Genomic DNA, 22,756 nt, shown 5'->3' with positions numbered 1-22,756 from the left:
CCCTTCGAACTCATAATAGAAGAGATTGTTAAGTTTAAATCAACAATGTTTTATTATACTCGTAAAACACAAGTCATTTTGAAAATTGAATCTTGGCATGCTTAGTATCAGAGAACTCATACCAGATAAATTGGTTTGATTCCTTGAAGCGCTATGCATGGTCATTCTAATATGCATAGTCATTCTAATATAGCACTTCATATGCAAAGGGGATTAACATGGTTTAAGCTATTAAAAGGAACCTTATGCGCAGAAGGGACTTAATGTTTTGATATGTGATCAAGACTTATGTGTTCCCACATGTAGCCAATTTCTATCTTTGGTTAATTCTAATTTATCCCCATGTTTCTAATAATTTAAAAACAAGCATTGGTGCTAAAACATGTAGTCGCCCGAATCCATTTTGACCCGCCCATTTTGCCACCTTTAATAATAAGTATTACGAATAAAAAAAAAACAAACCAGTACTTTGTGGACCATAATCCCGATTCATTGTTCGGTTAATACTATATTTATGTGTTATGTAAATATAGGGGTTTAGTGTGTCAATAGGATAGATAATAACCGAATGGCGGTTATTGGAAGTTACTTGTAGAAGAGTCGTGACTGTTGGCAAACAGACACGACGGCAGTAACTTTAGAATAGGCGTGACCATTCGTGAATAGTCACAATGGATCAGTTTATGTCTATATAAAACAAGTGTCGTGTAACATAATTTGTATCTATCAATACGATTATATATTTCTAGTAAATTCTCTCGCTCTATTTTGTGAATCAAACGATTAGGGACAACATACTTGCTAGAATGGAGTGGTATATCTTTATAACAGATGGTATTAACTTGCATGTAAATTATTCACAATGTGAGCAGACGTATATGCTGATTTTTTTGTTTCTTTCGCTGTATTGAAGTTCTTAACAAACGTTTCTCCAATTATACCATTAGTAAAGAGTGAGATATCATTGTTTATAGCTCATCATGGTACTCGTGATCATCATGGTACTCGTATCCATCAAAACCATGCTTCTTCTTGCAACCCCAGCGGCACTTCCACTTACACAGTGAATTGAAAAGTGTGAGCCTTGTCGAGTGTTGTGATATAATGTGTGATGTTGAGGGCGCTTTTGAAAGAATAATTGCATACCCGTCATCCATATACTCTGTTCCATCAGGAAAGAGCTGCCATACAAGGCTCCCACCTCCACTGCCTCCTTTCCTGACTGAATCCAACAAGGTGTTGTACACCGTGCTTATTAGGTTGTCCCTAAATGATGCGTTGTAACCCGGGTCTTTTGTAGATACACCGAACTCACTGAAGATCACTGGCATCCCTAGGTATTTCTCAGTATCATCAATGTGTGATTGCATCCATGACTTGATGAATGTGATGTGAGCATCAGAGATTGGTTGTGAAATCCTTTAGAAGAGCATTAGAAGTATAAGTATAACATCTTGTTTGTAATGCATCCTGCTAATATATAGATGTTTACATATGAACAAAAAGCATATGTTCGCATGCACATTCCAGGTGGCAAGATGGGTGGGTCATGTAGCGGGTCAATGCAAGCCTGTGTTTAAATTGATATAATTGTAAGGTTCACAACGGATAAGGTTGGGTTGACAAGCAAACACTTTTTTGTCCATATTAAAAAATATGTTTCTTATGTATCCTTGATGCATCTTTATAGTTACAGCGATTTAATCTTCAAACGAAAAGAGTTAGAAGGTTGTATGCATTAAAATTAGACTTTCTACAACTTTCAATTCTGTTGGCTCGGTTCCCTTTGAGCTAAAATTTTATTCGATTGACCCGTTGAAACATTTATCCAGTCATAACTAAATGGGTCAAAAGTGCTCCTTAAGTATTAATGCATATGCACCTCTTATATGAAAAGTTTTTAAGTTCCAGTTTGACTTACCAAGAGTCAGCATATACATGAACCGAAGCAAAATCAACACCAAGTACTTGATGGTTTCTGATGAAATCAGTTCCCACTTGTTGACAATAGGTATTAGGATTGTTTTGAACCTTGTTGGGTGTTGAAGGACCGTAAAATCCTTCAAGACCAATCCCTACCAAATGTTTTGGATCAACAGTTTTCACGTAAACCGCCATTTCTTCTATCCATTCCTATGAAATCACATACCCTTTAGGCCTTTATTAATTTCAGGATACATATTGATATACGCTATTGTTTTTCATAAATGAAAATACCTGTAGAGTATCTCCGGAAGGATCTGATGTACATCTCGGTTCATTAATCAACTCCCATGCGAAAATTGTAGGGTCATCCTTGTATGTTATGTTGTTTACTGTATTCACTCTGTTCAGCACCGTCTACATACACAGAAACACATTATAACATAGCTAAAGATCAATTGTGACAATCTAGTGAATAGCGATATGGAGCAGATTCTGAAGTTAGCTGACTCATTTACAGAACATTGAGAACATGACAAGTGAGCTAAAAACCCCTACTTGAAATGGTCACAGCTTTCCAGTGAGTAGTTACGGAGCCTATAGGAAGGTCTCGATCTGGTGATAGAAGGCGGTTTGGCCAAATTGTCAGGCTTAAATTAGTTTGAACTTGGTTTTCAAGCTTCCCTCCAAATTCAAGGGTTCCTATTTTTAAATAAAATTTATATTTCTTTTAGAGTTCTGTGTATACACATGAATTCAAGGATGTCATCATATTTTTAAGGCACTTGAGTTTGTAAATTACGAGTATTATACTGTAAACATTTTTCACAATGAACGTGTCTATAGAGTGTAGGCTTATTTGGTACTATCGTTCTGCATCAACCAGTATAATTCTGTTTTACAGTGACTTGAGACCAACGACCCAAGTGAACTAGATTTAGAAAAACTCATTACACATGTATGACGTAATCATGCTCAAGTAAATGACCAGGTTAAAAACTTGCCTTGACATGGGACCTATAGTAGCTTCTAAGTGTCGGGTGAGAAAAGAACTCATCGTCATTTGTCAAATTTAAGCCAGCTTCCTTCCCCCACTTGACGTATTGCGGTTTGCCACCATAAGCTTCCCAGTTGTTGGTCAATGACAATATAAGCCTGATATTGAATCTCCTTGCCTCACTCACCACAAAATCTAAGGCCTGTATAGCAAGCTTTTGAATATTAGTCATAAACACGGAAATTAGCTTAAACAAGATTATAAAATTTCGTACTAGAATGAACCTTGAAAATTTCCTCATCATAGACAGATGGTTTTTTCTGAAGAGCACGCCACTGTCCATCATTGAAACCCCATGTTCGACACACTGTCATTCCCACACTAGACGCTTGACGAAATAACTCAGTAACTTTCCCTCTTGTAGACTCATCCGCGGCAAATACCATCAACCAGTAAGTATTGAATCCATTAACATAAAATGGTTGATCATTCACCACAAATTGGTTCCCATTTCTCTGCACCATTATCCATGATTCATCTTCCATGTCATCAATCCTACAAAATTCATAAATGATCAAAAATCAAATATACAATACAAAATGACATCTTTTCTTCATATAAAAAAATCATCCTAAGCTTTTTCGGTACCTATTCTTAGAGAAATGGCGTTGTTTAGTTTCAAAAACCATATTAGAAACTTGATCTTCGTTAAGACCTAGTACTAACATGTTAATGTGCTCATGATAGATTAAAAGGAGACCCAGTAAAAAGAATATTGACTTATGAATACACATTGGGTATTTGGCTACATTTTAAATTTTTGTACAACAATATATATATATACACATAACTAGATTATTTTTCTATAATGGAGATGATTCCATCATTGTTGTGACATTCAAGAGAAGTGTTGTAGAGGAAACCATTCTGCTACCTTTAAAGCTAAGATGGACTATTGGGTTTGGTAATACACTCTCTTTCACACAAACCTACAATCATTTTCTTCCATTTATGTATGTAACACATTTAAATATTTGATCAAACTAATTAACCTTTTTGAAGTATATTTTTACTGTCAGAAAACTATAAAAAGATATTGGTTATGCATCTTTGTCACTCATTTAGAGAAAACAGATTGTGCAAGAAACATTGTTATACCAATAGTGACAAAAGCTATTAGGTATGGACAAACGAAACATTGATAACACAAAAAAACTGTATTTTAAATAGTCACATTCAAAAAATCACACAAAACCATACCAAAAAAAAAAGAGTCACATTCAAAAAATCACACCAAACACGAATTATAACTTTCTACATCTCATATCCCTCGTAACCGGATATTGTTGCTTTTGTACATTAAAATCAAAAAACAAAAACCACAAATGCTCCTCCCAGCATAATTCTGTAAGCCACACCACGACACCAAAACCACATGGTTTTTGGCTTTTGCACAACCACCTAAGCTCACGCCGGATGTTCCAAGGGTTTAGGATAAGAATCATCTAATGTTGAGACAACTTGAGAGGTTAAGTTAGAGGACCCTCAATCCTTAGATTAAAACCAAAGGCTAAGATTCAAACTTGATTATTTTTAGTTATAAAAACATTATATGATCGGTTAACATTTTTATAACTAAAAGTTATGTAAAGTTATCATTTTTGTGTGTGTATAACTTAAGTTATCATTTTAAAACAAGTAAGACCGACTACATCTTAAGTCGCCATACCTCGTTTTGCAAGAATTGGGTATTGTTGTTGTCGTAGTTCTTGTTGTGTATTGTGTGTTAACCAATAACCAGTACTTCAAATTTTAGTGGCATATGTCAAATTCAGTGGTGTACGTACTTCAATTCTAATGACTTTAAAAAAACACAATCATTTTTTAGTGGCATGGTTGGAAGGAGAATAGTTTAGATGACATGTAAAGACCGAATATAAAAACATGTGTATGTTCTACATAATTAAATATAAATTCACAAGATAGGATGTTTATTTCTATGGTAATTAAGATTATAGTTGAGAATTCACATAAGAGTCGATTACTTGAAATTATAGTCTATAACATGATTACCTATGCCTACCTAATTAAATAATCCAAATGTATTTCATTTGTATTATACTATTGTTGAAATATTTGGCCAGAATTCTGGAAAGAGTTAACATATTTACTTAAATTTGTGAAGGTAAAATGTTTGTTTATAATTCTATATTACTTGTAATTAGAGCTGGCAATTTTTGACATGGACCTGTTAGCACGACACGACACAACCTGGTTTTTTCGTGTTTCGTGTCTTAATAGATACGGACTGTTAAAACATGATAAGACACGATAAGACAAGTAATATATATAGATATAGATATATATATATATATGTGGACATGTTAAGACACGTTAAGGACACGTTAAGACATGATAAAGACACGTTAAGGACACGTTAAGACACGATAAGACACGTTAAGACACGGTAAGATACGTTATCAGGTCCCTTATCATGTAACTTTTAACAAGTCCCTTAACAGGTCTCTTAACAGGTCCCTTATCGTGTAACCTGTTAAAAATTGTGTCGTGTTCGTGTTTGAAAAAATTGACACGATTAACTATCGTGGCGTGTTCGTGTTTAACCTTATCGTGTTCGTGTCGTGTCGGACACGATATGACAGCTCTACTTGTAATTGTACTCTTAGCTTCTAGTGCCTTCCTAGAAGTCTTTTTAATATAATTTTATTGTTCTAAAAAAAGAAGTTTTATTTTTATTAAAAAATAAAGTAGCATAATTTCAATATTTTTTAAGTAAATAAATAATATAAAATCATATTCAAAAAAATTTAATTGAGTAACCATGCACATTAAGTATTCAGAAAAGGATATACAGATTTGTTAAATTATAAACGTATGCTCATTTGTTGTTGAAAAATATTTTAAGTTCTACCGTACCGGTTACAATTTATGTGAAAATTTTAATTTTTTTCTAATTTGTCCTTATATTTTTAAACTTTACATTTCTAATAAAATTTTGTCACTATTTGTATATCATATGAGATATGCTACAATTCATATGAAAAGGACTACAACATTTGAGTAGATCTTCCGATCCCGTTGTAACTTGTAAAAATGAATAAGATCAAGAGTAAGATCTTATTAGTCTCGACTCTAGAGAACCCCAACTCGAGTGAAAGTGATGGGAACTACATTTGCTATATACGAGTAAAAAAAATCACTAACTTAATTCAAAAGTCATACACACACACACACATAGGCCTAAGCACGGGTCAACACCTAACCCATATTCATCCGAATCTAAAGATCGACTAATAGTATAGAACAAAATATAGAAGAATTTCGGAAATAGAAAGCAAATACAACCAAATGATGTCTCGTATCAAAAAACTGAATTCGAACTTTGAGAAAGTTTATATGTCGTTTCTTACAACAGCCATTTAATTACCTCAAAGTAGATGTATAATTTCTTTTTTGGGTTTGCTAAATACAACCCTTAGGGCTGTATTTAAGGTGCATAAATTATTTGTACATTTACCATGAAAATCATAGGGTGGACTTTTAATATGGAAGGTACAAGTGTTTTTATACACATTAAATACAACCCTTAGGCCGGGCTCTATTTAGCATTTCCCTTTTTTTTTTATATAACTAACAGTTCAACGGTTACATTTTACATAAATATATACTCCCTCCGTCCCATTTTCAGTGTCCTATTTTGACTTTCAAAGTCTTTTCCTTCGAACTTTGACCGTAATTATCTTTTGTTGTGTTATACAACACTTGATATCCATAATATAACTAAAAGATGGGGTTGGGGGTACACTTGACACCCCTAATCCACCTCCTTGAGTCTAATCCCCCCTCCTTATTAATCCTCTAATTTTTTTAATATTAATCTAAATTAATTTACACTTTTTGGTTTTTCATCACCAATTTACACTTTAACCCCAATCTAAAACAATTAATTTACACTTTTTAGTTTCCCATCACCAATTTACACTTTAACCCAATTTAAAATAATTAACTTACACTTTTTGATTTTCCATCACCAATTTACACTTTAACCTAATTTATACTCGTATTTAATTATACTTTTATATATATAGTTTACACTTTTAAAATATAAGAAACTGTAAATTTTTTATTTAACTAAAGTTGAAAAAAAAGGCTAAACTGATATCAATATTTATATGGAGTTAATTTTCGTATGTTTCTTCGTTGGACGGATAATTTTTGGAGTATTTTGACCGATGGAGTGGCTATTCAGCTAGCAAATTTTCAAGTTGATTTCAGTATATCTATTTAATATATTTGAATTCCAATTTTTTAGTTTTGATTAATATATTTTGAGACTACCCGTCCATTGGACGGGCCTGACCACTAGTATAAAATATATGAATGGATTGAGTTTTCGATATACTTTGTAATTATATAAGTTTCATCAAATATTATAAATTACATACAGAGATATTTACGTTCAAAGTTAAAAGAAAAATACTTTGAAAGTCAAACTGAGACACTTAAAATGAGACAGAGGGAGTATAAGGCAAACAGGTTATAAACTACGTCGTTATTATTCTTTATAACAAAAACAAAATATTTGAAAACTAAATTCATATATCTTGGTGTCATAATCAATATTACTGTTCATGACATTTAACAACGTATAAAACGGGAGTAAAACATTGTTTTAAATGTATATGATAAAGTTATTATATTATATATGATTTTACCTGCGAATGGCCTTATCAAACAAAGTTCATTGAAATTATAGATTCGCAGCTTGACGGCTTCCTTATTGTTCTTTTTCCCTACAAAAAATGATTACATTGTATGTAAAATAGGTGTGTATATATAGCAATTTTGATATCATCATAATCTTCCAATATATTGGATACATGCAAGAACACATTTCCGTTTTGGACTTTGCAATTACAACTCAGATAAGTGAAAGTAGTTCGGCCGGTTAATTTAAACTATCATCTATATTTAGAGTTTGAGTTATAAGATAGGTTCGAGGATGAAAGATATTGATTTAATGATTTCATAGTTATATTTTCATGGGGTTTCTTGCACTATTAACTTTACGGTGCATGGTTGATATTCCACTTCTATATCTTTCCTCAAACTTTTTTATTGAACGGAAAATTTGAAATTAGCGACATTGTCTTTTCATATACCCAACCCAAATTCTCGGGAAAACACGTTTTGTGAAAACCTTTATCTCTGTACCTGAAGGTCTCTGTCATGGACATGGTTGACTTCTATTTGACTTTAACATTTGATCTTCCACACTAGTAATGTGCTAGATGGGATATTGAGTTTTTCACCAACATGAATATATGGCTAGATGGGATATTGAGTTTTTCACCAACATGAATATATGGGAATAAATATATAGAGTAACTAGAACGGTACTCGCGCGATGCAATAACGTAATGACGGTTGTGGTGGCGGCGTGCGGCGGCGATGGTAGTGGTGGCGGCAAGTAGTGTAGGTTATTGGTGTAATCAGGTTTTGATAAATTGTTATATGTTAAAAGTTAAAAGTATGAAAATGTTATCTACTTTATAATATAGTATAAATATAGATAGATTTTAAAGGTTTATATAATAGGAGGATTTACAAATATAGAAACTAGGTGTGTTTATGAACCGTGCCTATTTTATTCATGGTAAGCCGCCAATTTGATTAAAAGCGGGTTTCAAGTCAATCAGGTTAATACATTGTGGGTTACCGGGTTGGCGGGTTGCTTCATTTCAAATAAGTCAAAAGGGTTGTGGGATGGTGGGTATTTGGGTTTCTTGGGTCAAATGGGTTAGCGGGCTCTAATGGTTCGAATCCAAACATGAACCCGACCCAAAAATAAAGTACCGGGACGAATGGAACCGTTCCGACCCTAATTTAATTCATTATAAATAAAAATTTAATTAAAGTCCGGTTAACATTTGAGATTGAGTTGAAACTTTATCCTTGTATGTTGAGTTTCTAATGAGATAAATAAATACAGTAATAAACAATTCTTGGTTCATTGGAATTAAGCACACCCGAAACTGGCTCACGATTCACGAACGCTTAAGAATGTGTTTATATGCATTTGAGCAGTAAACTGTAAACTAGTCATTTTCAAGATTATGATAACGTGATGTTTTTCCAGCTAAAAAAGGTGATGAAAATCAATTGGACTATACATTCATGTATTCTTGCAAAAAAAAAAGTACAATAGTAAAGCTGTAATTGTTGTCTTTCTAAATTGAATTTTAAAGTTCATATGGACTCTACATTCATGTATTTTTGTAAAACGATTTTCATATATTATTAAACATTATAAGTGGTCCACATCACCTCATCTAGTATTTTTATGCATATGACCAAGTTCTGGTCGTAGACCATAAATTTACTGGTCCATTCAGAATTTTTATTTAGTCGTTTTTGGGTCAAATGGATGGTTTGTATACCCCTAATCCATATATTCTGTTCCATAAGGAAATATTTGCCATATGCCCATATCCCACCTCCACTTCCTCCCTGGTTGAATCCAGTAGATGTTGTTATACTATACACCGTCCCTATCAAGTTGTTTCGGAACAATTTGTTGTAACCTCGGTTTTTTTTTTGATACACCAAACTCGTTGAATATCACTGGAATGCTGATGTATATCTCTGCATCATCAATGTGGGATTGCATCCATCAACTAACGAATTTGTTCACATTTACTATTTACATATGAATATATCGATTTATCAAGTTATAATTTGAAGGTTCTCATGGTTATTTCGATTGAAATGATTCTCATATAAACCTTAACAAAGGGTTTTGTGATATTTTATAAGAGATATTTATCTATGAATAGTTGACAATAATACTTTGTTTTACTCTTGTTAAATTATCTTGGTAGTATAAAAGACTAGAAGATATATGAACTAGGGATGTGTAAATGGCCCGACCCGCGAAAACCCGGCCCGGCCCGTGACCCGCTAATGCATGAAAATCAAAACCGTGACCCGGCCCGTGAAGCTCCGGGCCGGTTCGGTTCGGTTCGGTTACGGACGGGTCGCGGACGGGTTACGGGTTTCCTTCACTTTTTTTCGGTTTTTGCCTTCACCCGACCCGGACCGACCCGCGTGACCCGTGACCCGCGAAAACCACAAATGTGTGACCCGTGAACCGGTCCGTTTGGGCAACGAGCGGGTCGGTTCGGGCCGGTTCCAGGTTGGTTCCGGATCGGGCGCGAGTCAACGGTTTTTTTTCTCATCCCTAATATGAACAAATGTCATTAGGATTTATCAATGAACATGGCAAATGGCCAACTAAAAAGACATATTTATCAATCGGTTCATTGAGAAATGACAAAACCCGACAGGCCTGTCACATGAAAGAAAAAAAAAAGATTTCAAGTATCAACCTCCATAAATCAATGAAAGCATCAAATAATTCAAAAAAAAAAAGTGGAAACTATTTACTTTTTTTGAATGAGATTTTAAAAAGAATTAATTGCACAAATCATCCTCGTGGTTTATACATTTTGTGGTTTTTATTACTCCAAGTTATTTTTAGTGGATTTCGTCCTTTTTCTTTACACTTTTAGTGGATTACATCCTTTTGAGGGATGTAAGGTGCTAGAAAGTCTGCATCGTGTTTTTCATCTCTCAAAATAATGTAATCTGTTAAAAATTGTAAAGATGAAAGATGAAATCAACTGAAAACGTATAAACCACAAGATTGACTTGTGCAATTAACTCAAAAAAAAAAAAAAAATTCACTGTGAAACTCAACCACCCAATTTGTAGTCATCTAACCGTATTTAATGACACCTACTTTTTTTCTTCTTTTATCAAAAATTTCACCAGCTTATTTCATTCTCATTAAACTCAATTCCTTTTCTATCTCTTTAAAAAAATTACAAAAATACAAGGCAAAAGCATATTACATCCCATCTTTTAAATTATCTCTCTCACACATTTCTTCGGTGTTTTTGATAGTCGGTTAAGAAAAAAACCAATCTACTTTCTTCTCTCATTTCTCTTGTAAAATCGAAGTAGATCACACATTTCTTCAGTGTTTTTAATATACCTCTACGTTTTATGTTTTGTAATCTGATCTTATTTTTATGGTATTTTAATCTTCAATCACTATATTCATTTTTTTAGTGTAAATTATATATCATCAGCAACTTACTGTATTAGCTGCCGCTTGCAGGCGAAGGTGGTTCTGCATACACATTCTTTGGACATTCTTCTTTTGTGTCATCGTTAAATCTCTCCCTCTCGTAGAGACAATGCATTCTGGACCGACCTTTCTTTTTATAAATAATGGGGTATTTCTGGTATTTGCAGGAATGGTAGATAAACCTTGCTAATATAAGTCTCCTCAAAACAACATGGCAATTTTAATGACCTAAATTTGAAGACTTAGAGCTCCGATGAGGCAATTTCCGTCCCCCTTAAGTGGTATATTCTCAAATCACATTTTTTTTTATCCAGCACCATATTAAATGAACATAATTACCCATGAAATATTTTTTTTAATTATTTATAAAATTCCATTATGTGTCTACACTTCCATTTGATCCCAAAACACTTACACAATTATAAAAAGAATTAATAAAAAAAATAGCACACAAACCTCGCATCAAATCGCGCATTCTCATCGGTTGACACCAGACAATCATATCCGTCATTAAAGAAAAACCCGACAGAACTATAACACATCTACACGTTCAGCTATTGTTCCTCCGGTTTTTCTTTAATGACAAAGATGATTGTCTCGTGTTAGGTGATGATAATACGCGACTTGATTAGAGGAGGTTTGTGTGCTATATTTAGAATTAACTTTTAAGTGCGCCGATATCAAATAAAAGGATAGTCACAAAATGGGCTTTTTAAAATAAAACAAAAAAAAAATACCGACCATAGTAGTTATTCATTTAATATGCCGCAGGATTAAAGAAATGGGATTTGAAAAGATCCCGATTAAGGGGGATGGCAATTGCTTTTTCGGAGCTTTGAGTCATCTGATTTTATGTCATTAAAAATTTCCATGTTAATAAAGAGACTCTAATAGCAAGGTTTTAGTCCCAACCAATACGGGTCGTAAACTGGAAAAAAAAGGTCCGTCTAAATCCCATTGTCTCTACAACGAGGGAGAGAGTTGGCAAGGATACAAAAGAAGAATGTCTAAAGAATATAAATGGGGACCACCTCTCCCTGCAAGCCGCTATTCTACTGTAAGCTGGGTATAATATATATATATATATATATGCTAGGATTTTTTTACCCGTACGATGTGCGGCTGCTTTAAAAAGGTGCTCAATAAAGTGAGATTTGAGTTAAATTTGCTTAAAAAAATATTTAATGAAACGCTTAATAATATGTGATCAAATGAGTTAATGGAATGTATCAATAATGATTGTAAAGAAAAACATATGGATGAACAATCTATTTAGTTTCACTTAATTAAATTAGCAATAATGTATTCATTATCCAATCATTAAACTAATTGTTATATACACTTGTTTTGAACTAACTCTTCGTCTACCATCATAATATTTTTCTCATCATCACAATGAAAAAATTGTATTGTTAAAAAACAAAAGAAAAAAGAGATTATATTAACCATTATCATAAAATTCAAAAAAAGATAAAAGAATTAAACCAAAAATTGTACATAAAATTTCATAGTGATATGAACGAAAGAATTAATATAACTCTTTCAGAAAGTTATGATATAATACAAAGCTCTTAACTCATATAAGATGAATATAATTTAGTGGTGATAAAAAAGCTTATAAACTTTAAATATTGCCACTAATAATTAATGCGATAAGAGTTCCAACTAACCAACGACCTGAGCAAACTTTCATATAATCACCATAAAAAAAACGAAAGGAACCTCATATAAATGTTGAATAAAAAAGATAATGAAATATCATTAGGTATAGACGTGATTTTTTAAACTAAAGAGAAGATATCATTTTATCTAATGAGAAGATCTTAGATTCTTACAATATATATATTTATTTATTTATTTTAACATATATACGTTCATTTGTTTTCTAAATATATAGTTTATTTAAAGTAAAATATGGAGTTGACACATAGGAAAAAATCTTATGTGGCAATTTTTCAAATTAGTTTTAGATTGCAAGAGAGCTTTAAAATGCTAACTATTGTTTTAAAAGAGTTATATATATATATATATATATATAATTTACATTTTAGAAAAATGAATTTAGTGATTGGAGAATTAAAAGAAAATGTTTTTCTAGTTTCGAATGATATTGGTCATAATAGTTAAACTTTTTGCTTTGACTTATTTGACCAGGCAATCAACTAAGCCCATTTGATAAATGAGTGGAAATTGCCACCTTTACTATTAGGGGCAGTTTGGTTCACAAGTTGTTTTCGAGGGAATTCGAATTTGTTAAAGGAATTGGAATTTGAAAGTTTTAAAATCTGACTTGTGTTTGATTGACAGAATTCAATGGAATTTAACTATGTTAGATGACCCATTTAGCCTTTATATATTCTTTATAAAAATAATAATATTCTATCATATTCTATAGTTTTAATAATATAAAAATAATAATAATAATAATAATAATAATATAATAATAAATAATAATAATATATGAAAGGAAGTCAGGAACAAACACATGTCTCCAGATCCCCAATTTTTTTCTCAGCAGAGTACCAAACCCTTCGTCCTCATTCTATTTTCTAATTTTATTATTCCACCATATTATTATTTCATATATCAAACAAAAAAAATGATCAAGTGATACTAATAACGTATAAGCATATTCGGTCAAAGTAAGTTATTGTTTATTAGCAGTTCATTAAGAGCCAGAAGTTTAGTCAAAGCAATGGTGGTTAATTGATAGCCGTCGTGGTGGTGGATAGTGGCAACAGCAATGGAACTTTGGCGATTGGTAGATTGATGAAGGGAAGAAAAAGTGTTGTTTAGTGGCGGTGGCAACAGCCGACGGTGTTCAGCGGCGGCGGTTAGTGGCGGCAACAACAATTTATGCTTTTGTCAAAATGGTTAAATCAACAACACAAGAGCAATATTTGATGTTCAACTCTCCAATATTGTTCAAAAGGAAATCAGAGGTTTGTTTTTGTAACTTTGAAGAAAAAGGGTATTTTTGTCAAAATGTTTGAATTCCATTGGAATTAAAACTTTCCATAGGATAAGTGAAGGAATTAGAAATTCTGTGTTTTAAAGAATCTGAAGGAAAGTTTGAATTCCAATTCCATAGTTTTTCCCAACCAAACACAAGAAAGCATGGAATTCAAATTCTAATTTTAAGGAATTCTTAGAAATTCAGTGAAACAAACACCCCCTTTGGGCACATCATTATGTAGAAAGTCTTATGTGAACTGAAGCAAAATTGCCAACAAGAACTTGATGATTTCTGATGGAATTGGCTCTTACTTGTTGAATAGAATTGTCTAGATTGTATTAAAATATATTGTGTTAGGTGTTGGAGGACTATAGAATCTAAAAAACAATCCCCACCTCATGTTTTGGATCAATACTTTTTACTCATTTGAGTCATTTCTTCTATCCATTCCTATAAGATTACGTACCATTTAATAGTTCAGAGCACAAAACGATACAAGTCATTATTTTTCATCATCGAAACTACCAATCGAAAATAGTAGGATCAACCTTATATGTATTGTTGGTTATGGTAGAAAGAAATTCCAACATGATGGTTATCCAAGGTCAAACACCTTATCAATGAGTTACGTACCTCACAGATAATAATAAATACAAAGCTAATTAAAAGTAAATGTCTGGATTTGAGTACAAGACCTCTAGAGAGGAAAAGCCTCTCACCTACCCCCTTCGACTATTATATCAAAAACATTTCAACTTTCACTTGTAAAAATAATGAAAAATTTATAACATTCAACGATGATATAAAATGATAGTACAACATTATTTTAAATGCATAGGCTACAACAACATTATGCATTTCAAATAGTGCTTTATCTTCTTTTTATATACTTTAAATTTGAGCTAACACAATTTGAAAGTTTCGTTTTATTATTAAATTATTTAACTTCTTTTTTAGCTTTTCTAAGTTAGAAAAAAAAAGCCTTGTTAGTGTAAAAAGTAAAAACTATGAGTTTATGAATTGTTCGCGAATTGTTCATGGTAAGTCTTACCATAGCCTTAAGGCCGGTTCTTATAATAGTGTTCCCCCTCCGTCCTTGAGTTCGAAGACGCAAGACACCATAGGCAGCGAGCGTGCGAAAGCTTGTGTCCCCCCATCCAGTCCTCCCCAGGACTCTGCCAGACGCTCGTGTGCGGGGCCCAAGACTGAATTCGACCATTTATAAAAAAAAAATTTGTTTTGTTCCTAATTTGAATTAAACGACTAGTATTACCAAGTTTCACTTCTCTTTCTCTTCTTTTAAACAACCGAATTGCACCTCACATTCACATACACTAGTACCATTTCACATACAATCAAACCATTGATTCTTACACTTAAAAACCCACATCATGCCTAAGAGAAACAACCAAAACCAAAACAAGAAAACCAACAAAAATGTTGGAGATGACATGCTTCAAAACCTTCTCGACTTTCCTCCACCACCATCACCGGCGATGTCGTCGTCTAGCCCACACATTCAATCTACCAAATCTCAATTCCCACTCAACTATATGCCGTCGCCATCGATGACTCCATATAATGTGAACTCGTTTTCGACTTCGTTTTATAATCAACTGGGTTATAACCCGATTGATGGTATAAACAACGCAAACAACCTTCTGTTATTGCAACAATTGCAGGTGACACAGATGTATCAACAAGCAACATGGGCAGCGGCTACACCACCACCACAGCCGATTAATGTGGTAGATGAAGCGGACAACCAATGCGCGGGAACTAATGTTGTTTCTGCCACTCCTGTGGATGAAGAAGAAATAGTTGTCCAACCGCCAAAGAGAATGACAAAAAAGAAAAAGGAAGGGAGGTTGCAGAAAAGAGGAAATGGACCGAAGAGGAATGTGTGATTTTGACTAGGTGTTGGGTGCATGCTACTGAGTACGCGATCAAGGGGAATGGTCAAACGGAAAACGTGTTTTGGACAAAGATTGAGATGTTGTTTAACAAGGCATCAAAAGATGGTCATGGTAATGTGAGTCAACTTCATGGAAAATGGAACAAAATTAAAACTGGGTGTAAGAATTTTGGGGCTGTATTTAAAAGGTTTAATGATGAAGGACAGCAAAGCGACGCCGACGAGAAGCATATTTTTGATGTCCTCCATAAGCAATACAAGGAGCTGTATGGGTCGTCTCGCTTTGCTTTCGAGAGGTGTTGGGAAATCCTTAAAGGTTTCTCAACCTTTTGGAACGACCATGGCACAAATAAACAGCCGTGGGTGGATATGGTGGATTTGGATGACGACGGTGAGCCATCACAACCGCTTGTTCAACAGCAATACCCGGGTGTTGACTTGTTGTTTGGAGATGACCCGATTACGAGACCACCGGGGCGTAATGTTAGCCGAAATTTGTCCCAAGGTTTCGATGCAGGTTCGAGTAAATCATCAAGCGGGTCAGAGGCGCTTCTTAAGCTCGACGAAATGCTCAAGTTGCAGAAGGAATCCTTACAGAAAACAGATGAAGATCGGCTGATGTTTGAAGAGGATTGGAAGGCAAGGAAAGCTTCTCGTCACAAGAGGGAAGTTATGGACGCGTTTACGTTTCTTCAGAACCCGGTTCCCACTGATTTGCCTAGAAGACAGCTGAAAGCGCTTCTAAATTATCGTAAGTCTTTGATGGATCAGTTTGGGGAAGACTTTCTAGCGATGGGTGAAGACAGTGACGATGAAGACGATGAAGATGATGAGGGCGACGAGTAGTTTGTTTTAGTTTTCATTCGTGTTGGTTTGTGTGTTTTCAATAAATTTTCGTTATGTTTTATTGTATTCATAAGTTAATGGTTGTAATCTTTTTTTTATATATAAATAAATGTTGTGTGTTTTTTTAAATTTAATGTGTTTTTTTTTAAATAAATGTGTGTGTTTTAATGCTAAAAATATAGTTTGGTTAAATATATTTATAAAAAAAATTGATAAATTAATTGATGATATGACGAAGAAGTCTTGAAGAAGCTTGCTTATAGGCAGGGAGAGTCCTAGGGATGACGTAGCAGTCAGGACTCTTGAGGACTCCTTCTCCTATAAGGGTGAGGGGAGAGCTTCCCCACTCCCCCCCTCCCCGATTTTTTTTCTCCTCCCCTCCCTTCCCCTTTTGCTAGGAGCACCTCGTCACCCCTCCCCTCCCCACCCTTTTCAATTTAATTTATTTTCTACTTATTTTATTTCAAATAATAACTAAAACTTTTTATTTTAGTAAAATAAAAATACAACTAAGATACATAAATACTGCAAAATTAAAAACTGTATAAATAAAATTAAAAATTACAAAGTTTTTAAATACTACAAAGTTAAAACAATATTAAAGTATATTAGAAGAAAAAAAAATATAATTACGTATAAAAAAAACATTTTAACCCATTTTTATAAAAAGTTATAAGTCTATGGGGTAAAGTGTAAAAATGAAATTTTGTGTCTTCTGCTTGTCTTCTCCAATCAACCAGGTTATATATATAGATAGTATATAATATATATGATGGAATTTCATAAAAAAAAAGGAAAAGGAAGAAAGCAATAATTAGTAACGGTCGAAACTAGCGGCACAAAAACCGGCACAACCCTCCCCATTTCCCTCCCCACCTAACCGGTACCGGGGGTCGGCGCGGTGTGCCAGCCGGTACCGGTTCCCTCCCCTACCCACTCCGTCCAGCAGGGGCGGTACCACATGGGGGCAAAGGGGGCAAATGCCCCCCTCAAATTTTAGATTTTGTCATGTATTTTCAAAATTTTCATCGATTTTATAAAATTTCTAATAGGTTTTTAACATTTTGACACTTTTATATTTATATTTCATGGATTTTTTAATTTTACCCCCTCTGTGATTTTTTCTTGGTACCGCCTCTGCCGTCCAGCCTAAGAACCGGCCTAATGGTTGCGGTTTCCAATTTTTTTTTGCATGAAGAGTAGAAAATAGTTTAGCACCAAATATCGATTAGGGCGTGTATACCCTGCTCTACTTTCTTCGAGTTTAGCGAACAGAGATCCTTTTTCATTTAACCTAGGGGTGGTAATTGGGTTTATGGGCTGAAAAATACCCAACTCGAACCCAACATGATATCAAGTTGGATTGGAAAACTCAACTTGAACCTATGATCCATCAACTCGATGTCCTGAATCCAACCTGCCAACATGATTAAAAGTGGGTTTCCAGGTTAGCGGGTTGGTTTGGGTTGGCTGGTTGATTTCATGTCAGACAAATCAAAAGGGGTTACTAAGGGACAAATGGGTTAGCGGGATCTCAGGTTGGTGTCGGGTCAAACAAGTTGATGGATCGATCTATTAGTATACTTGTATAAAAGTTATAATATTTTCAGGTTGGGGTCTTGACTTGTAGCTCAAATAGCCAACCTGAACCGAACCCAAAAATAATCTAGTTAATTCGTTGGCGGGTTGAAAAGACACAATCTTAACCTAAATTTTTCGGTTCGAGTATCGGGGCGAGTGGAATTGTTCCGGCCCTAACTTGATCCATTTAAAAAAACATAAGTTAATTAAAGACCCGTTAACATTTGAGAATGAGTTAAAACTTTTGAATCCTTGTATGTTGGGTTTCTAATGAGATAAGTAATTACACAATTCTTGGTCCATTAGAATTAAGCCCAACCAAAACTGGCCGTATATTTGCATTTGCAGTAGTAAACTGTAAACGAGTCGTTTTCAACATTGTGATAACCATGTTTTTCCCAGCTGAAAAAGGTAGTGAAAATCAAATGGACTCTACATTCATGTATTCTTGCAAAAAGTGTAATGATAAAGCTGTAATTATTGTCTTTCTAAATTGAATTTAAAGTTCATATGGACTCTACATTCATGTATTCTTGCAAAAAGTACTCAACAGGGTAGAAATAAGAATCAAGAAGAACAAAAAGGTATCTGGGTGATTCCGATTAAAATGGCTGTTGTTTTGATGTATTAGGTGTTTGCATTAGCTTATTCAAATTTTAAAATGTAATAATAAAGCTCAACTCGTTATGGGGTTTCGCGCTGGTCTAATCAAGGTTAGTGTAGTGCATAAGCTAAATCATGCTAAGAATGGAAACTTTTGACTTATTAAATGTTTAATAATTACAACTTTAAGTTATAAAAAGAAGTATTAAGATCAAGTAATACTCTTTAGCCTACAAGGCACTAGTTAGAAAAACCCATATACGGATAGTGTTCGTGTGATGATATATACATGAACTAGATTAAACAAGAAGTCTAAATATACTGGCTAATTATGGAGCACACGGTTCAACAACATATGCAGTGTTGATCAAAATGTGAGCAGATAATAGATGTTCAGGTAAATGGCCGTGCACGTACATAATCTCTAACGAGAAGTATGCCGGATTTTTAAAGCTCAAAGTGGTTGTCAAACCCATCAAAGTCAAGATTCTTGTTGCAACCCCAGTGAGATTTCCATTTGGATAACGAGTTGAAAAGTGCGAGCCTTGTGGAATGTTGCAATATAATGTCTGATGTCGAAGGAGATTCTGACAGATTAATTGCATACCCATCATCCATATATTCTGTTCCATCAGGAAATATCTGCCATAACAGGCTCCCACCTCCACTCCCTCCTTTCCTTGCTGAATCCAGTAGGATGTTATACACCGTGCTTATCAAGTTGTTTTGGAATAATGTGTTGTAACCTCGGTCTTTCTTGGATACACCAAACTCGCTGAATATCACTGGAATTCCAAGGTATTTCTCTGCATCATCAATGTGGGATTGCATCCATGACTTGATAAATTTGATATGAGTCTCTGATATTCTTTCTGAAATCCTATATAGAGCATCGGATGTGTAAGTATAACATCGTGTTTAATATGTTGTACCTCCTAATGTATATAGTAGTGGCCGAAAGATGGTTAGAATAGACAGGTTGGGTAGCACATCACAACGGGTTCAATTTTATATGAGCCAGGTCGGGTTGGGTGTCATAAACAGTATTCTTTGCCCAAAAATGATCTTAGTATTTAATATGATTATGAAAATAATGTAAAAAATATGATTACAAAAACAATTACGAGTATATAATAACAATGAGTTTTGGGTGACTTCTGACCTGGTCCCATTTGTTACATTTTGCTTTGACCCATTTGACCAGACATAACCAAAGCAACTAATATGTAAACGGGTCAAAATTACCACCATTAAGTAGTACTCGTATTGTGCATGTTACTATTATGTAGAAAGTCTTGATTCTCGATTGACTTACCATGAGTCGGCATACATATGAACTGAAGCAAAATCGACAGCAAGAACTTGATGGTTTCTGATAAAATCAGTTCCTACTTGTTGAAAAGAGTCGTCTGGATTGTATTGAACCTTGTTCGGTGTTGAAGGACCATAGAATCCTTCAAGACCAATCTCCACCAAATGTTTTGGATCAATACTTTTTACATAAACCGCCATTTCTTCTATCCATTCCTATCAAATTAGATACCATTTACTTAGTTCAGAGCACACAATGATAAAAGTCGTTATTTTTCATTATTGAAAATACCTGCAGGGTATCTCCTGAAGGATCTGATGGACATCGCGGCTCATTAATCAACTCCCATGCGAATATAGTAGGATCATCCTTATATGCAATGTTGGTTATGGTATTCACTCTATTCAGTACTGTCTATAAACACAAGAAACCATTAGTACATAGTATGAGAAGCCATTTTTAGATATTTGTAAAGATTGTAAAGCATGCGTTTATGGAACTAGAATCGTACCCACACAATGAGGGGATATGAATAACTTTTCCATCTTTTCAAATTTTAAGACTCCAAGTCAAATGAGGGTACTATAGACGGTGAGTACACGACAAAGTGCTAAACTGACCTTCAAGCTAATTAGGCAAGTAGCCATGGAGCCCAAAGAAAATCATGATGGGCTAGATATTATGACTGGCAGTTTAGCCCAATTTTTGGACCCAAATTCCTTTGGGATTCTAGTTTAAAATTTCCCTTTACATTTAAAGACTTTTAGTTTGGTTGCCTTGTGATCATATATGCACTAAAAAGCCTTTTGGTTTATATCTTGTTTAGGAATTTTGTGTATATCTCATTAAATCATTGATGGTGTCTATGCTATTATATGTCAGCCATTCTAATCTATCCAGTTTTGGTAAACTAGACTCTTCCTTTATTAATGACTTGTATTGTGAGTTTGGAATTATTTTGTACTATTTACATACAATAGGAAAACACTGCAGGTTTGTGCTTCTGTTGTGCCTTGTATGAAAGGAGTTTTCTTGTGACTGAAACAAGTGAATGTCTGAAAGTTAGTAACTTGCCTTGACATGAGATTTATAGTAGCTTTTAAGAGTTGGGTTAGAAAAGAAATCATCATCATTGGTCAAATTTAGGCCCGCTTCCTTCCCCCATTTGACGTATTGTGGTTTGCCACCGTAATCCTCCCAGTTGTTGATCAATGATAGTGTAAGCCTAATCCTGTATCTCTTTGCTTCACTCACCACAAAATCTAAAGCCTGTAATCTTTGGTGTATTAGTTAAAAAATAATAATTAACTCAAATACTTTATAAAGTAGGAGCTAGAAAGAACCTTGAAAACATCTTCATCATAAACAGATGGTTTTTTCTGAAGAGCACACCATTGGCCATCATTGAAAGCCCATGTTCGACACAATGTCAATCCCACGTTAGACGCTTGTTCAAATACCTCTGTGACTTTTCCTCTTGTAGACTTATCCGCGGCAAATACCATCAACCAGTAAGTGTTGAATCCATTTATGTAAAACGGTTGATCATTCAACACAAATTGGTTCCCTTTTCTCTGCACCATTGCCCATGATTCATCTTCCATCTCAATAATATCATCACCATATTTCTGCACCAAAGTCCATGATTCATCTTCTATCTTACTCTTGTTATCATAATTCCTACAAATTCATAGATAATAATAATAAATAAATAAACTACCAAATCAAAATAAATTTGGAAACTACTTCTTCATTGATGGTACCTATGTTTAAAGACACTATCCTCTATCCTTTTAAGCAGTATATTAGAAACTTGGTCTTCATTAAGACCAAGTACTAACATCTTAGTATGCTCATTGTAGATTAAAAGGATACTATATAAGAAGAGTGCTCTATGGATATCCATTGGGTATTTTGTAACACTTTGAAATTCTGTTTAACAAATATATATAACAAGATGATCACATCATAGTTGTAAGACTCAAGAAAGGTATTATAGTGGAAACCATTCTTGCTACTTACAAAAGCTAAGTTGGATTGATGCTTAATTTGGTACTCTATCTCAGTCACAAACACTATTTCTTTTCCTTTCTTTGTATGTAACACTCTAAATGCATTTGGAATGACTTATTCACACCTCATTTGAGTTACCATTTCACTGTAAAACAACTACTGAATATTAAGATCTTGGTTATACATCTTTGTCACTAGTGTAGAGACCACAGTATAGTGCCACGATAATCGTTATTACTAATAATGCCATATGTAATCAGGGCAGGAACATGAGCTAACCTGTATGGTAACCAATCGCTTATCCTGTAAAATAAAAATTAAAAAACCTTTGTTAGTATAATTATGGAATTCCTTGAATACGTGAACAAACAAACTAATAGACTTGATTTTCTTTTAGATATGCATTAACAAAAGTGGTAGGTTTTTTTACATTCTAT

At 34.0% G+C, this 22,756-nt stretch overlaps 2 protein-coding genes across 2 annotated transcripts; both read right to left on the bottom strand.

The window, feature by feature from the left end:
* Window positions 1-742: 742 nt before the first annotated feature.
* On the bottom strand, window positions 743-3,714 carry LOC122582154 (mannan endo-1,4-beta-mannosidase 6-like). Its single transcript, XM_043754509.1, has 6 exons — window positions 3,569-3,714; window positions 3,205-3,475; window positions 2,928-3,122; window positions 2,218-2,340; window positions 1,922-2,133; window positions 743-1,419 (listed from the first exon to the last, which is right to left on the bottom strand). Exons 1-6 carry the CDS (start codon window positions 3,712-3,714, stop codon window positions 969-971), a joined length of 1,398 nt encoding a protein of 465 aa, XP_043610444.1. The 3' UTR covers window positions 743-968.
* A 15,539-nt stretch (window positions 3,715-19,253) lies between these two features.
* On the bottom strand, window positions 19,254-22,212 carry LOC122583815 (mannan endo-1,4-beta-mannosidase 6-like). The gene is made up of 6 exons (XM_043756194.1): window positions 22,070-22,212; window positions 21,650-21,986; window positions 21,381-21,575; window positions 20,598-20,720; window positions 20,310-20,521; window positions 19,254-19,874 (listed from the first exon to the last, which is right to left on the bottom strand). The coding sequence occupies exons 1-6, from the start codon at window positions 22,210-22,212 to the stop codon at window positions 19,442-19,444; spliced, it is 1,443 nt and encodes a 480-aa protein (XP_043612129.1). The 3' UTR covers window positions 19,254-19,441.
* Between the last annotated feature and the right edge of the window lie 544 nt (window positions 22,213-22,756).

This window comes from Erigeron canadensis, chromosome 9 (genome assembly GCF_010389155.1).
Source record: "Erigeron canadensis isolate Cc75 chromosome 9, C_canadensis_v1, whole genome shotgun sequence".
Classification (NCBI taxonomy): domain Eukaryota; kingdom Viridiplantae; phylum Streptophyta; class Magnoliopsida; order Asterales; family Asteraceae; genus Erigeron; species Erigeron canadensis.
This window is presented reverse-complemented; position numbering and strand designations above follow the sequence as displayed.